General features: G+C 39.8%; 1 protein-coding gene across 2 annotated transcripts in view; it reads left to right on the top strand.

Moving 5' to 3' along the window:
* Septin14 (septin 14) overlaps positions 1 to 15,205 on the top strand; it is a 33,816-nt gene extending 18,611 nt beyond the window's left edge. The window contains exons 6-9 of one of the 2 annotated variants that reach the window (XM_027948675.2): positions 5,708 to 5,804; positions 9,521 to 9,689; positions 10,730 to 10,862; positions 15,026 to 15,205. In XM_027948675.2, the coding sequence (XP_027804476.2) occupies positions 5,708 to 5,804; positions 9,521 to 9,689; positions 10,730 to 10,862; positions 15,026 to 15,205 (579 nt within the window). The remainder of the gene's footprint in view (positions 1 to 5,707; positions 5,805 to 9,520; positions 9,690 to 10,729; positions 10,863 to 15,025) is intronic. The other variant, XM_071605248.1, reaches the window with a different exon arrangement.
* Positions 15,206 to 16,501: the final 1,296 nt, after the last annotated feature.

The raw sequence follows: 16,501 nt of genomic DNA, 5'->3' as shown, positions 1-16,501 counted from the left end.
GTCTCCTAAGTACACGATCACGTCATCAACAAACAGAGATAGTTTGACTTCTTCTTTTTCTGTTAAATTTCCTTATCTTTTTTTTAAAACATTTTTTTTTGTAATTGTAGATGGACAGAATGCCTTTATTTTATTTATTTATTTTTTATGTGGGGTGCTGAGGGTCGAGCCCAGTGCCTCATGTATGCTAGGCAAGTGCTCTGCTACTGAGTCCCAGCCTCAGCCTCATTTTTCTTCTCTTATTTGATTGCTCTGGCTAGAATTTTTTTAAAAATTTTAATTTGTTCTTTTTAGTTATACATGACAGTAGAATATATTTTGACATACCATATACACATGGAGTATAACTTTCCATTTTTGTGGTTGTACATATTGTGGAGTTGTATTCATACATGTATACATACATGAACATAGGAAAATTATGTCAGATTCATTGTATTTATTTCTCATTCCCATCCTCCCTCTCTCCACCCCATACAATCTGCTGAACCTCCACTCCTTCTCACCACCTATTGAGAGAGTCAGCATCTACACGTCAGAACATTCAGCCTTTGGTTTTTTTGGGATTGGCTTATTTCACTTAGCATGATATTCTCCAACTCCATTCATTTACTTGCAAATGCCATGATTTTTTTCTCTTTTAATGCTGAGTAATATTCCATCGTGTATGTACCACATTTTCTTTATACTTTCATCTGTTGAAGGGCACCTAAGTTTGTTCCATAGCTTAGCTATTATGAATTAGGCTACTATAAACATTGATGTGGCCATGTCACAATAGTCTGCTGATTTTAAGTCCTTCAGGTACCTAGAAGTGGGATAACTGGGTCAAATGGTGTTTCCAGTCCATGTTTTCTGAGTAATCTCCATGCTGCTTTCCATAGTTGTTATGCCAATGTGCAGTTCCAGCAGCAATGTATAAGTGAAACTTTTCCCCCACATCCTTGCCACATTTATCATTACTTGTATTCTTAATAATTGACATTCTGACAATTATCTGGGGTAAGATGGAATTTCAGTGTATTTTTTTTTAGAGAGAGAGAGAGAGAAAGAGAGAGAATTTTAATATTTATTTATTTATTTTTTAGTTTTCAGCAGACACAACATCTTTGTTTGTATGTGGTGCTGAGGATCCAACCCAGGCCGCACGCATGCCAGGCGAGCGTGCTACAGCTTGAGCCACATCCCCAGCCCCTCAGTGTATTTTTAATTTGCATTTTTTTCTAATTGCTAGTGATGTTGAATACTTTTTCATATATTTGTTGACTGATCATATTTCTTCTTATGTAAGTGTCTGTTCAGTTCCTTTGCAAATTTATTAATTGGGTTATTTTTTTTTGTTATTAAGCTTTGTGAGTTCTTTATATATCCTGGAGATTAATGCTCTATCTGAGGTGCAGTGGAAAAGATTTTCTCCCATTCTGAAGGCTTTCTTTTCATGTTAATGTTTCCTTTGCTGTGAAGAGTTAGTTCTTTGATACCATCCCGTTTATTGATTCTTGATTTTACTTCTTGTGCTTTAGGAGTCTTGTTGAGGAATTTTGTTCCTAAATTTGGCTAGAGTTTTAAGAACTATATTGATTGGGAGAGTTGAGAGTGGACATCCTTTTCTTATTCCTGATTTTAGAGGAAATGCTTTCATTTTTCTCCATTTAGTATGTTGGTCTTGTAACATTTAGCCTTATTCTTAATTTTTTCATTTTTTTGGAATGTATCGATGCTGAATTTTGTTGAAAGCTTTTTCTACATCTATTGAGATGATCATGTAATCTTTGTTCTTAATTGTATTTGTGTGGTGAATTACATTTATTGATTTTCATATGTTGAAACAACATAAAATCCCTGGGATGAACAATCAAGATCATGAGGTACAATCTTATTTCTAGCTTATTGGAGTAACATTTTTCAGAGTAGTTTCTGATGATCCTCCAGATTTTAGTATTATCTATGGTAGTTTTTTCTTTCTCATCTCTAATTTTGATCCTTTGAGTCTTATCTCTCTTTCTTTTGGATATTTGGCTGAGGGCTTATCAATCTTGTTTATTCTTTCAAATAACTAACTCTTTAATTCATTGATCCTTTATGTTTTTTTTAATTCTGTTTCATTAATTTTGGCTCTCATTTTAATTATGTTCTATTTTCTGATTTTGGTATTAGTTTGTTCTTCTTTTGAGAAATACAAAGTTTTAAATATTCAAAAAGTGGTATGAGGAAAAGAAGGGGAGAGTTTGCAAATGATGGCCATAAGGAATGAGTAGCAAAAAAATCCCTGAATATAAATATAGCAAACAGAGAGAGAAAGAGATAACAAGAGAGGGAAGAAATGAGAGAAAGTAATGAGAGGAACAAAAACAAAGGTAAAATAACAAAGAAAAAAACCAAACAAAAACCACATGAAAAGTCCTGACTCTCCAAAGTCAAAACAAGGCAAATAACAAATGGGTGAAAAATGATAAAAATGAAAGAAAAAAATATGAATATGTATACACACACACATCCTCAAAGCAATCAGCTCTGTGAGAAACACACACACACACACACACACACAGAAAATGGAAAGAGAAAAAAAGGGAGAGAGTCTTAAGGAAAAGGAAAGGCTGTTTCCACTGACATGATCAGAACCCGTGACATGGGGAGGTTCTCTGCCCACACATTGCCCCTCTTTCCATTTCTCCTTGGCTGCACACCTTTGAACAGAACAAGGGCTGGGCTCGTCAAAACTGATGTTTGTGTTGGTCACCAAGATGCCAGCAGAGTGACCTGGAATGGAAGCTGAAGGCAGCAGCTCTTGGCTTCCCTTCTCCCCAGAACAGGACAGGACAAATGGGAGCACCACAGCTGGAGCCCTGTCTGGACACACCAGTCAATGCCCCCAGGGCAACGCTGGTGTGGAGCACTAACCAGGAGGGGCCAGTGGCTGGTGTGGGCTCTAAGCATCCTGGGAATTTTGCCAGATGGTGTCAAATCCAGAGATCAGATCCCCATCCCTGCTGCAGGGCAGACGCTGGTCTGGATGTCTGGGTCTCAGTGACCTCCAGAACATTCCACTCATGGAATGGGGGAGTTAACTCTGCCATCTCCCATGTTCCACCACATTAGGCTTGGACTTTCCAGGAGCAGACCTGGAGTTTCTGGCCTTGCCCAAGCTGTTGGCATGCGATGCCACAAACAAAGGGAAAGAAAGGCTCTGTCCCCAAAGGGAACTCGGCTTGGGCTTGCTGCGCCTGTTTGAACAGGGCTTGGTTGGGCACATTCTAGACCCCATGGAAGGTGCTCACTGGGACTCTTCAATGCTTTGTGTGGATGCCCAGATCTAGCTCAGGGGGCTGCAGCTCACCACTTCAGAACGCCCCCCCCCCCCCTGTGGCCATGAGACAGGCACTTTAGTCATAGCTGATGGCAGCCTCTGCAGGGTTAGGTTAGACTGCCTCTTGGCCACAGGTTCTCCTGTGCCAAATGTAGGTAGAGTGCTTTCCCCTCTCTGTGTCCCTCTCCTTCCCCTCTGCAGTGAACCATTCAGAGCTCCACAGCTTCTGTGTCTCCATGATTCTTCTTCCATTGCTGAACTCTAGCTGATGCCCTCCATTACCACCTTGCTGAGAAGCAGGGCTCCTTCTGTTGAATCTCAGGTCATGGAGCTGCCGGGACACACACTTACTTTCACCGATGGTCTCACCGCCCACAACCTTACCACTTAGCACTGCTGTTGCTTTATCCCATAAGTGTTGGTGTGCTGTTTTTAAATGTCCACTTGTCTCAAGTTGCTTTATAGTTTCTTTTGAGATTTCTTCTTTGACCCTTTAATTGTTCATGAGCGTGTTCAATTACCACATATTTGTGTATTTTCTACTTTCTTCCGGTTACTGACTTCTGGTTGATTCTAGTCTGTTCAGCTCTTTCCTGGGTGTGTGGACAGGTCTAATTACTTTCATGTTTTTGAGATTCTGGAAGAGAAAATAAAAGTTTATCTTCTCTGTTCTTTTTTTTAATATTTATTTTTTAGTTATAGGTGGACACAATATCTTTGTCTTATTTTTATGTGGTGCTGAGGACTGAACCCAGTCCCTCACTCACACTAGGCGAGTGGTCTCCCTCTGAGCCACAACCCCAACCCCTCTTGTCTGTTCTTAAGAGTGCCTTTGGATTCTTTTTCTATACCTCCTCCTGCAAATGAAGTCAGTTTTTGGGAAAATGTCAGATGCTGTCTGCTTTATGGCCTGATTCTCCACTCTGGCAATGTAGCTGAGGCAGGCTCTGGAGTTTTGGGTGTGGATATTAGGCTTTTATCGAGTGTTGCCACACTGTGTTAACCAGGAGCTCAGAGGGAAGGGACAACAGTCAGAGTGCCTTTGTTCTGCCTCACCAGGCAATGAGCCACTGCCCCTGAGCTGGGCCAGGGTGGTCAGCCCCAGGCTTTTCTGTTTGCTGCATACAGAGAATATCACCTATTCCTTGAATGGGGATTGAGCAGTTCTAAGGAGCATCCTCTCCTCAAATGCCAGGGACTTTGCCTCAGGAGAGGACTGGGAATGCAGCAGGTCTGGGAGAGAATGCCGAATTGTCTCTAATATCAGGACAATACTGTAGAAGATTTAATTCTTTGTGTCAATTTATTAATGTGAGTAAATATCTAAAATATTATTTAATATTTGAAAGGTAAACTTTGGAGACAGTCTTAGCTTTTCTACACAATTTGTCTGTCTTTCCAGAGACTATTAACTTGTCCTTTACCGAGTCAGAATCATTGTGAAGAACCTTGCTGACAGGGTCTAGACTATGAGGTGACGACTGATAGATGTTAGTTCTTTTTCTTCCATTTTTTTTCATATGTTTCATACCCTATTAATTTTAAAATACTTAAGGTAAACATATTTCTTGATTGAACAGCTGAATAATGTAAAAATTTTCCCTTATTTTATGTTAATTTTTCTTTATGACTTATCTTGAAAATTTTAGTCTCTCCTGTGTTATATATACCTCTGAGAACTCAATTATGGGAAATGATTTTTATCATGACCAATTAAAAGTCTAATGCTAAGTATTACATCTTTAACCCAATGTTTAATAATTTTAAGCATAGGAATTTCCCTTATATCAAAAATTTTTTAAAACTTTTATTTTATTTATGTATTTTTGTGTGGTGCTCAGGATCGAACTCAGGGCCTCACACGTGCTAGGTGAGCGCTCTACTGCCATGCCACAACCCCAGCCCCAAATCAAAATTCTTATGTAGACATATCTGTCTATATAACATCTAAGTGACCACAAGTCTATCTTGCGTACTTTCCAGAATTGTTTTGCCTGTATTTGTCCTTCTTACTCTGCTCATCATCCTCTCAGATATTCCATGAATTGCACTTTATTTTTCAGGCCCCCTCTGATTCTCATGATCTCGAGCAGTCCTTTGTGCTCCAAATCATGTTTAGAATTCACGGAGTTGTACATAGTGTTGTGTTGCTCACAGCAGGTTGTTTTCCTTTAGGTAACAAAAGATGGTTTTCAATTGTTTGAACATCCTGAAATTAAGTCTTTCAGAAATCAATTAGCAAATATTTTCTGCTAAGTGTTAAAATAGAATGCAAGGTATATCCCTTGTTTGATTGATTTCTGTGATATTTTCATCTTTGCTATTTCCATAACAAAAAGAGCAAAATAGTAAGCAGTGCTGTTAAGAGAGAATTCAATTTGTATCATTCTTCTTTTCTAGGGAGTGCTCCCATTTGCTGTGGTGGGGAGTATAGATGAGGTGAAAGTTGGAAAAAGGATGGTGAGAGGCCGTCATTACCCCTGGGGAGTTTTGCAAGGTAAGCACCATGAAGGAGGGGAGATCTGGAGTGAAGTCACATACCCTGTGTGCAACGTGGTCTCAACTGCTTGTACTTGAACTAGTCTTGGCAACTCTCGCTGGCTGTAAATGAATGCTTACTAGTGAGAAAAACAGGTTCTCCTTTATTTAAGCCAATTCTTACTGTGACTATGATCCATTTTCATAGAAATTTGCTAGGTTGTGCTTTAGGCCAAACTATAGAAAATGGGCATCATCTCCTTGTTTACCCTAATGTTTACTCCATACATATTAGGTTTCCCTTGCTCTGCATAAATCACCCCATTCAGAATGCTGGGAATCATTCAGAAGCCTAAGTACTACTATTTAAATATGTTACCTAAACTACCACTTAATTTATAAAGCATTTTAAAGAGATCATTGCCCTTAAACAAAGAATCCTAGAGGTCAATATCTTTGATGAACATATATGTAAAAATCCTCAACAAAATACTAGCAAATAAAATCCAATAGCACATTAAAAAGATTATTAGCTTGGATTCATACCAGGGATGCAAGGATATTTCTATGCATACAAATCACTAAACATGATACACCATGGCAACAGGATGGAGGACAAGATCTACAGGATTATGTCAATAGGTGCAGAAAAGCCTGTGGATAAAATCCAACACTTCCTAATGGTAAAAACACTGAGCCAAGTAGCCATACAAGGAACACATCTCAGCATAATAGAGGCATTTATAAATAAGTCAACAGCTAACACTTATTGAATGGAAAGAAGTAGAAGGCTTTCTTCATAATATCTGAAGCAAGACACAAATATCCCTTTCATCACTTTTTTTTTCAACACAGTGATAGAAATCCCAGGCAGAGCACTTATTCTAGAGAAAGAAAGAGAGGGCACGAAAATTGGAAAAGAAGTTAGTTGTTGCTGTTTGCAGAGGACATTTTCCTATGTATAGAAAAGCTAAAAAACTCCATCAAAACAGAAAATAAGTAAATTTAGCACAGTTTCAGGATACAGAATCAACATAAAAAACAGTATCATTGCTGTACATCAAGAGTGAATTGGGCTGGGGTTGTGGCTCAAGGGGTGGAGCACTCACCTAGCATGCATGAGGCACTGGGCTCAATCCTCAGCACCACATAAAAATAAAATAAAGGTATTGTGTACACCTACAACTAAAAATATATATTAAAACATTTTAAAAAGAGTGAATTGTCTGAAAAATAAATCAAGGAAACAATCCCATTTAAAACAGATAAAAATACCTAGGAATAAATTTAACCAAGGAGGTGAATGGTGTTTACAGCAAAAATTATAAAAGGTTAATAAAAGAAATCAAAGAAGCCACAGAAAGTGGAAAGATATACCATGTTCATGGATTGGAAGAATCAGTGCTATTGAAATGTATGCAATACCCAAAGTGATTTGCAAATTTAATTCAATCCCTATCAAAATACTAATGGCCTTCTTCATGAAACTAGGGAAAAAAAACCTCTAAAACTTACATGAAACCACAAAAACAAAAAGCCCCAATAGCCAAAGCAATCTTGAACAAAAGAACAAAGCATGAGGTGTTATGCTATGTGACTTCAAGATGCCCTGCATGGCTGTAACAATCAAAGCAGCGCATTGCTGGCATGAAAACAGACACATGGCCACAGAGGCAGAATGGAGAGTCTGGAGCTAAATCTGTGTGTCTGCCTCCAGCTGATTTTTGTCTGTTGGAGAAAGGATAGTCTTCACTAGATGGTGCTGGGAAAGTTGAATATCCATATGCAGAAGAATGAAGTTGGACCACTATCTCTCAACAGTTACAAAGATCAACTAAAAATGGATTAAGCCCTGAAAATGTGAAACTGTTAGATGAAAATTAGGAAAAATGCTTCAGGATATTGGAATGGGCAATGTCCTGGGTAAAAGCACAGAAAACACAAGCAGAAAAATAAAATCTTCACAGAGAAAGAAGACGTCCATCAGAGTTCACAGACAAGCTGAGTAGGAGAAAGTGTCCACAATGTGTTCACATTAGACAAGGGGGTGATAGTCACAATATTTATGGCTCTACAAAACTCACTGGCAGAAAAATAAGCACCCCGAGTAAAAATGGGCAATGGATCTGAACAGATATTCTACAAAGAAGACATACAGACGACCAGTAGGTTAATTAAAAATGCTGAGTATCTCTAACTATCAGGTAAATGCAATTCAGAATCACAAGGTGATATTACAAGCCATTGCATAAAGCAGTATGGAGCTTTCTTGAAAAAATTAACACTACTATGACCAGAGGACCCAGCAATTCCATTGCTGGATATTCACCCAAGAGAAGAGAAGTCAGCATCTGGTAGAGGCACCTGCACTCCCTGCCTGTTGTCCCACTGGTGATGATAGCCTAGAAATGGAAATCGTCTAATTGTCCATGAATAGATGAATGGATAGAGAGAATGTAACAAATATACAATGGAACAGTTTGGCCACACAAGAGGAATCTGGCCTCTTGCAACAACGTGGATGGAAGTGGAGATCTTCAGGCCAAGAACAAAGGTCTGGTGCAGGAAAGTTGCCACATGACCTCACTCATGTGGAATTCAGATTGCTGATCCATAGCAGCTGAGTGCAGTGGCGGGTGGGGAAGCTTATCAGTGGGCACTGACTGTCCTTTGGTGTCAAGAAACTGATGTGTGAAGTTGCAAAATGTGGTGTTTTCAGACATCTGCAGTGTACTACACAGTTCAAGTTCAAGAAGAAACTATTTTGAAAGTTTTAATTTCAAACAATTATAAATATTTGAGGATATAAATATGTTCAACTTGCTTTAAACATCATCACACAATGTGCACATGTGCTGGTTGGTACATGGCATGCCATTAATATGTACAACTTTTATAGTTTTATGTATTAGTTAAAAAAACTATAAAGGAGTCATTTGAAGTTATTCATTGATTTTGGACATTGATTCATGCAGTCTTATAAATGTGTTGTATAAATGGAGTTTAATACCAAAAGCCTGTACAATTTTAAGGGTTTTTTTTTTAAATTAAAGAATTCATCTTAAAAACTATATACATTAGTGAATTTTATTACTGGACAATTAGCTGTGAAAAACCTTGAGGGTAGTTTGTAGAATAATAATACCATAATTAATGAAAAACTGTATAATATGTCAACATCACTTGTTATTTTACTATTCCTATTTATTTTTTTAGTTGTAGATGGACACAATACCTTTATTTATTTATTTATTTTTATGTGGTGCTGAGGACTGAACCTAGTGCCTCACATGTGGTAGGCAAGTGCTGTACCCATGAACTACAACCCCAGCCTCTATTTATTCTTATAATGAATTTAAAGCTAATTCGTTGATCTTTCTATCCACCATGCCCAAATTAGTCATTTAATTTAACCAGTTACATGGTTCAAATAATTATTTTGTTTTATTTTTTTTAATATTTATTTTTTAGTTATCGGCGGACACAACATCTTTGTTTGTATGTGGTGCTGAGGATCGAACCCGGGCCGCACGCGGCATGCCAGGCGAGCGCGCTACCGCTTGAGCCACATCCCCAGCCCATGGTTCAAATAATTATAACTGTTAATAATATTAGTCACTTCTCTGTTGCTACAGTGGTTTTCATGCATGAATTTATCTAACAATGCTTTACCAATGCCAATGAGTGAGCGTGGATTGAGTGGGTGAGGTGTGGATTTGTTGTTCTCCTGGCTAGTGGAAAACGAGAACCACTGTGACTTCGTGAAGCTGCGGGACATGCTCCTCTGCACCAACATGGAGGACCTGAAGGATCAGACCCACTTCTATCACTATGAATGCTACAGATGCCGCAAGCTGCAGAAAATGGGCTTCACAGACGTGGGACCTGACAACCAGCTGGTTAGGTGAGCACAGACCCAGCAATGGCAGTTGGACACGTGACTTAGGAAACCCCCGAACACACAGAGCATGGTTATTAGAAATGAGCAGTGCTAAGCTCCTCTCATCCTGGGCTGTCCTGAGGTGAGAATGGGAGATGCAGGGGGAGAGGAAGGGGCAGCCTCCTGAAAGGGATCATTTGCATGTTGAAACACATCCAATGTGCCAATATTAAGGTGTGTATTCAAGGAAAACCTTTATTTTGCACTTGGAATTTGTATTTGAATGTTTGTATTTATGTAAAACAGATTCAGCGATTTGACAATATTGATGAAAATTGGCAAAGGATATTGAGATGAATTGAGGGAGAAAAGAGTTGAAGGCAGCAATGTGCTGACCTGTCAGTCCAGAGTGAAGAGCCCGTGGGCAGTGTTCAGCTGTGTTGGAGAGGAGTGACCCTCTTACTGCTGGGTTATCAGAGTCCCTGAGTCGTTTTGTCATCGAGTCAGTCATGGTTCCTTGAAGAGAACCCAAATTGAACCATCTTCAGCAGATGATATTTTAAATGATTTCTTGCTTTAATTGAACTATTTTCAACACAGCCTCATATCTTAGAGGTTTTCTTAAATTTTCTTGTCAAGAGATGTAAAGAACCTGATATAATGGAAAGTGGAGGGAGTAAGAAATCAGTTCTGTGTGTTTCAACACCCTACTGTTCTTTGTGTACACCCCTGAGACGGTTTTGCACCCCCTGCCACTGAACCACATCCCCAAACTCTTCTTGTAAATTTTGTTTTGAGACAGGGTCTTGCTAAGTACCCAGCGTGGCCTCCAGCCTGCAGTCCTTCTGACTCCAGACAGCTGTGGTGGCTGGCTTGCTCTGCCCAGAACATGCACACTGTGTCAACAATTATGTCTCACTCCTGTCATCCCAGTGTATGGAAAGTTCATTTTGTGTTACTACATATGAGAGGATGATATTTCATGGGACCTGAAATGCAGATATATTGTTAACATGCTCATTTATAAGAGAATTTTAACATAAGTCATAAGCATTCCTTTTTAGTTTTCAAGAGATATATGAAGCCAAGAGACAAGAGGTTTATGATCAATGCCAGAGAGAGGAAAAGCAGTTGAAACACAGGTTCATGCAGCGAGTAAAGGAGAAAGAAACAACACTTAAAGATGCTGAAAAAGAGGCAAGTACTGCCCGGTTCCATAGCAATTGTATTCATTTTCAGGTATACTATTAAGTTGAGGATAATCTCAGGAGATTGGCTGATGTTCGGGGGAAACTTGCTATTCTTCAACAATTGGCTATCCACTATGTAGAGTCTGAATATAGCCTTTGCAAAATTATAGCCTGTAACTCTGTGTTTTCTGAAGTATCTTGAGAATTTCCCATTTATGTTTCCTGCGCTCCAGGTCCCAGGCGGCACCACCCTCCTAGCAGTGCTGGGCTAAGTTTACCCAGGACTCTCATGAGTTGGGTCCTCATGCCTCAGGCTTTCCCGTGGTGGAGCTGAGTGTTGGGAGCCTGCATTCTGTGTGCTGGGGGTCACTCCACTGCATGGATCCCCTGAGCACTGCTCCTGGGGGCTGTCTTGGTGGCTTCCCCTGTGAGACCGCTAGGCATTGTCCTTGTGGGGCTCTCTGCAGTTGCCATGCTCGCCTTTTGAGGTCCCTGTCTTCCTAATTGAGCTTCAAGGATTTAAAATAGATTTTTTCTTGGGTCATACTGTAGTTTTTGCATTGAGCCCATGTCTTTTTTTCTTTTTTACAGTTTTTATTCTTTTTAGTTATATCTGACAGCAGAGTCTATTTTGATATATTTGTACCAATGACACCATGCCACTTTGAGCCCATGTGCTGTGAGACAGCAAATGGTACTTTGAGGTTTTTGGTGACCAGTGAGTTACTGTCAAGGGCTGCAGTTTTTTTTTTTTTTGTACCAGAGATTGAACCCAGGGGCATTTAACCATGGAACCCCAATCCCCAGCCCTTTTTTATATTTTATTTTGAGACAGGGTCTTGCTAAGTTGCTCAGGGCCTCACCAAGTTGCTGAGGCTGGCTTTGAGCTCACAATCCTTCTGCCTCTGCCTCCTTAGCTTCTGGGTTTACAGGCATGCACCACTGTGCCCATGGGATGCAGTTTTGAAGATAACTAATGTCAGTTCCAGGAAGAGGCATGCGTCTGTGGATTTCAGAAACTCATAGGGCTCTTCTGCTGTTATCCTCCTGCTGCTAATTGTGGTGGTCCTTCTCTCCCTCTCCCTGTCCTCTTCCTCCTCTCCCACCTCCCAGTTTTATAAATTTGGTAGAAAATGCCAAGTGAGGGCTGGGGATATGGCTCAGTTGGTAGAGGGCTTGCCTTGCATGCATAAGGCCTTGGGTTTGATCCCCAGCACTACAAAGAAAAACAAACAAACAAAAAAATGCCAAGTGATGTACAGACTAAAGTCATGATGAAATGCTTCACACTTGCCCAGAGAGTCTTGTGTATTTAGATGCCCTTGACAGTGAGTCCATCTATTTAGCTTTTTAAAAACTTTTTCAGAATAGCTATCTCTTTTTAAAAATATTTTTAGTTGTAGATGGACACAATACCTTTATTATGTTTATTTAGTTTTTAAAATTTTTATTGTGGTGCTGTGGATTGAACCCAGTGCCTCACACATGCTAAACAAGTGCTGTACCACTGAGCCCCAGCCCCAGCGCAGAATATCTACCTCATTATTCCGATTTTTTTTATATCCTGTATTTTTTTCCTTTAGTTTGATCCTTAGACTTTAAAAAACAATTCATAGATGATTTAAACAATCAACTTTAAAAATTTCTTCTTTATTTACATTTTTATCTGTTCTTTTAGTTATACATGACAATAGAATCCATTTTGACATAATTACAAAAGCATGAAATATATCTTGAAACATACTTTATATACAGAGATATGAAAAATTGTGCTCTATATGTGTAATAAGGATTGTAATGCATTCCACTGTTGTCGTGTATTTAAAAAAATAAAATCAATAAAAAAGAAATATATCTTGATCTAAATCAGTCCCCAGTACCTCTCCTTCCCCTCCCCCCATCCCTTGCTCCTTTCCTCTATTGATCTTTCTGCCATTAGCCACATCAATGTTTATAGCAGCACAATTCACAATAGCTAGGCTATTGAGCCAACCCAGAGGCCCTTCAATAGGTGAATGGATAAACAAAATGTGGTATATATACACAATGGAATGTTACTCAGTCTTAAAGAAGAATGACTTTATGGCATTTTCTGGTAAATGGATGGAACTGGAGACTATCAAGCTAAGTGAAATAAACCAGTCCCTCCAAACCAAAGGTTGAATGTTTTCTCTGATATGCGGAAGCTAAACAATTAAAAATTTTTTTGTCTAAAATTTTCTCAACTTGGATATATCTGGATTTAATTGTTTTGGAGTTTGAACTTTGGAGTCATCTTATCACCTTATTTTCTCATGTTGTCTGTGTTTTGATGTTGACATTTGCTTTTATGTTGGGATGGATATCTTTAGTATTGTTAGATGATGGTCTTTTTCGTGAACTCCTTTCTCCTCATAAATGTGCCCTGCCACTGGAGGTTTATCTTAACCTCAGCACATCCACTCAGCTTGTTCAAAGTGCTGTGTGCAATTCTCAGCTCTGCTTTGGGAGAATAACCATCAGCAATAGCTATAGCTTCAAAGCAGAGTATATGTCAATGTACAGTAAAAGCTTATTTAAAAAAAATTTAAAGTGTATTTAAAATTATTTCTACCACTCTGTTAATTAAAGAGAAGAAAAGTGGAGTGATTATATAGAATGTGCTAAAAATTAGATAACAGAGAAAGTAAAATTAGGGTTAAACTCTATAAAAAATAGAGGAGGAAGTGGGATATAAAAAAATCAAGAAAAGAATGAAAGAAAGAAGAGAAGGGGAAGGTATGCAAATGAGAGAAGGAAAAAGAAAAACCTAATGACTGAATTTAAAAATGCTTAAGATTACACAGAATTAGGAAATCAAAGGGGACATAGGAAGCCAAGCAGGGGGACTCAGAAGAACACAGGTGGGACAGAAACCTGTGGGGAGGCTGCACATACTTTCTGCTGAGGCCCATAGGGCGCTTCCTCAGGCACTTCAGCTGTGAGGCCATGGTCGGTCCAGGCCCCTACCGCCTTGGGCCAGAGGCAGCATCTCAGCATCACACTGAGGGGGTCTGTTTGTTCTCCCACATTGGGATCAGCTTAGCCACTGTGGTGTGTCCATCCAGGTGCTACCCTGTCCTCCTCCTTACCCAGCTTATGCACAGGGGGTTCTGGGCCTTGCTCTGTGGGCCTCAGGAATGGTGGCCACTGGGGGCTGTGCTGTCCTCAGTCCTGTTGCTGCCTCCCCTTCTGGTTCATGCAGAAGTCTCTGTGCACTGGAGCTTTCTGGTATGTGTGGAATCATGGCAGGACAGGGTTGGCTGCAATGCTCTGACCATCCTCCTCTGCTGCCTTGGGAGGTGGTTCTGGACATTTTCTGGTTGGCCTGGGTCCATGTGGTCCTGGCTTTCCTGGGGGACTGGCTCTGGCTCTTCGCAGCAGCCCACACCCTCTCCTGCTTGTGGGGGGCACTTCACGTGCAACGTGGAGGTTTTGGTGCGCACACAGGCGAACCTGGGCAGTGGATGGAGCCCCACTCTCCTTCCTCTGCCAGCAATGAGTTTTGCTAGCTTTAGGATTACAGGATTTGTTGTTTTTGTTGTGTACTGGGGATTGAACTCAGGGCCCTCGACCACTGAGTCATATCCCCAGCCCTATTTTGTATTTTATTTAGAGCAGGGTCTACTGAGTTGCTTAGCGCCTCACTGTTGCTGAGGCTGGTTTTGAACTTGTGATCCTCCTGCCTTAACCTCCCAAGCCTTTGGGATTTCAGGTGTGTGCCTCTGCACCTGGTAGTCTACAAGGATTTTGTGCAGACTGTGAGCCTAGATTTAGCAATTTCACTCAAAGAGACCCTGTGGAATAAAAGAGTTAGAACATATACTTTCTTAGGAAAAAGGAAAATGTTTAAAAATTTTTGTTCATAGAATTTTTTTTTTAAATGGTGCTGGGGATGGAACCCAGGGCCTGTGCATGGGCTGGAAGGGGTAAGTACTCTACTGACTGAGCTACACCCCCAGCCCCATAGCATCACTTGGTTTAGTGAAAGCATATTCAGTTTTAAAATCAACAAAAAGAATCACACATATGAAAACTCATGAAAATATAATGAATCTTTAAATATTGTTTGATGTTCAGGAAAAGACAATCTGTTCTTCAGCTGTTCTGTAACACTTGGATTTGGGTCATGACTGCCCATTTGTCTTACAGCTGCAGGACAAGTTTGAGCACCTTAAAAGATTTCAACAAGAGGAGATAATAAAGCTTGAAGGAGAGAGAAGAAAACTGGAAGAAGAAATCATCGACTTCTGTAAAACAAAGGCTGCCTCTGAAAATGTGCAGGCTCAGCTGTGCGCCAACATGAGGAAGGACAAAGAGCATAAGAAGTAGTCTTTTTACCTTCCAGCTGTGCAGGCTTCTGTCACTCTCTGTCCCCTCTGCTGAATCATGGCAGTGAGCTCTGGTTCCGGCTCTGGCCTTGAGAACTCACTGGTTGTCTCTCTGTGTGCTTCTTCCATTTGAACGTGGAGTCCTTGTTAGGTGCTGTGTCATAGATGAGCAGTGTCGCTCAGAACCAGTTCACAAGTGAAAAAAGAAGTAGGCAGCATAGTACAAATAGAGTGGGTTTGGGGAGGAGGTTCTTTTACCATAGCCATGGCTGTGGCTCCAGTAGTGACTTAAGATTCATATCTCAGTAGAAACTGTGGGCTTCGTTTGAAATGGTAGGCATAAAATGTTATAAAGAGGTCACAATGAAACCCATTTCCTTATCAATTCTACTGATAACAAGTCCTTGTTAATTTTCATTACAATATGATATTGACTTTTGGTTGGAATCCTTGTGCTTTCATGTCAGAGCTCTGTAAAACTGATATTAGGATAAAAGGTTCAAAATCTAGAGACAGTACAATGGGCAGCCATGAGTGCCATTTAGGTAATGATGTTATATATGCCTGGAAGATTTTCAGTAAGTGAAATTATGGAAAGTAAGATTTTTTTTTCTTTGGTGAAAACTTTCTTCTGGCCTTATGGGCTGTAGTTTCTGAATTTAAAATGTTTCCATCAGTTTATGTGAGTGTGGCTGACTTCCACCATGGTTCAGTCTATTAAAATACAACTTTCGAGGGTCTTTCCCTCTGTTCCCTCCAGCTACATCTGGTTTAGCACACAGAGCCTTTCCAGAGTAATGTTTGCTTTTGTTGAACTTATATTGCTGCATTCATTTTAATTATAGCATTTTTAGGATATCAGAATATTGTAGTATAGTCTCAAAATACTTCCAAAAACATGATCTTTGATTAAACCGTCACTGCATAGTGTTGTTCTGTGAAGAACAGAGGATGGGAAGGCAGGTCTCTGTCAGCTTCACATATGCATGTTGTTAATCATTTTACAATGGGGGAGGAAGGGTCTGCTATATGGTTTTCTAGCGCAATCTCTGCAAGGACAGGATCTTTGTTTTGCTCACTTAGGTTTTCATTCCTGGGCTTAGACGATTCCTGACCCACAGTGGATATTAGTAGTTGAATAAATGAATGTTGCAAGAATACATCAGCTACATTATACGCACAAACTAATTTGGTACGTGAATTTCAGAAGACAATGTAACTTGTTAATGCTTTTCAACATGCTTGTGTGTTGTATTGCTGAAAGACTTGTATTCTCTTTCTTTCATCTTAATCAAAT

The sequence above is a fragment of the Marmota flaviventris genome, chromosome 19, assembly GCF_047511675.1.
Source record: "Marmota flaviventris isolate mMarFla1 chromosome 19, mMarFla1.hap1, whole genome shotgun sequence".
Taxonomy (NCBI): Eukaryota; Metazoa; Chordata; class Mammalia; order Rodentia; family Sciuridae; genus Marmota; species Marmota flaviventris.
The sequence above is the reverse complement of the archived record's forward strand: the minus strand, read 5'-3'. Positions and strand labels throughout refer to the sequence as shown.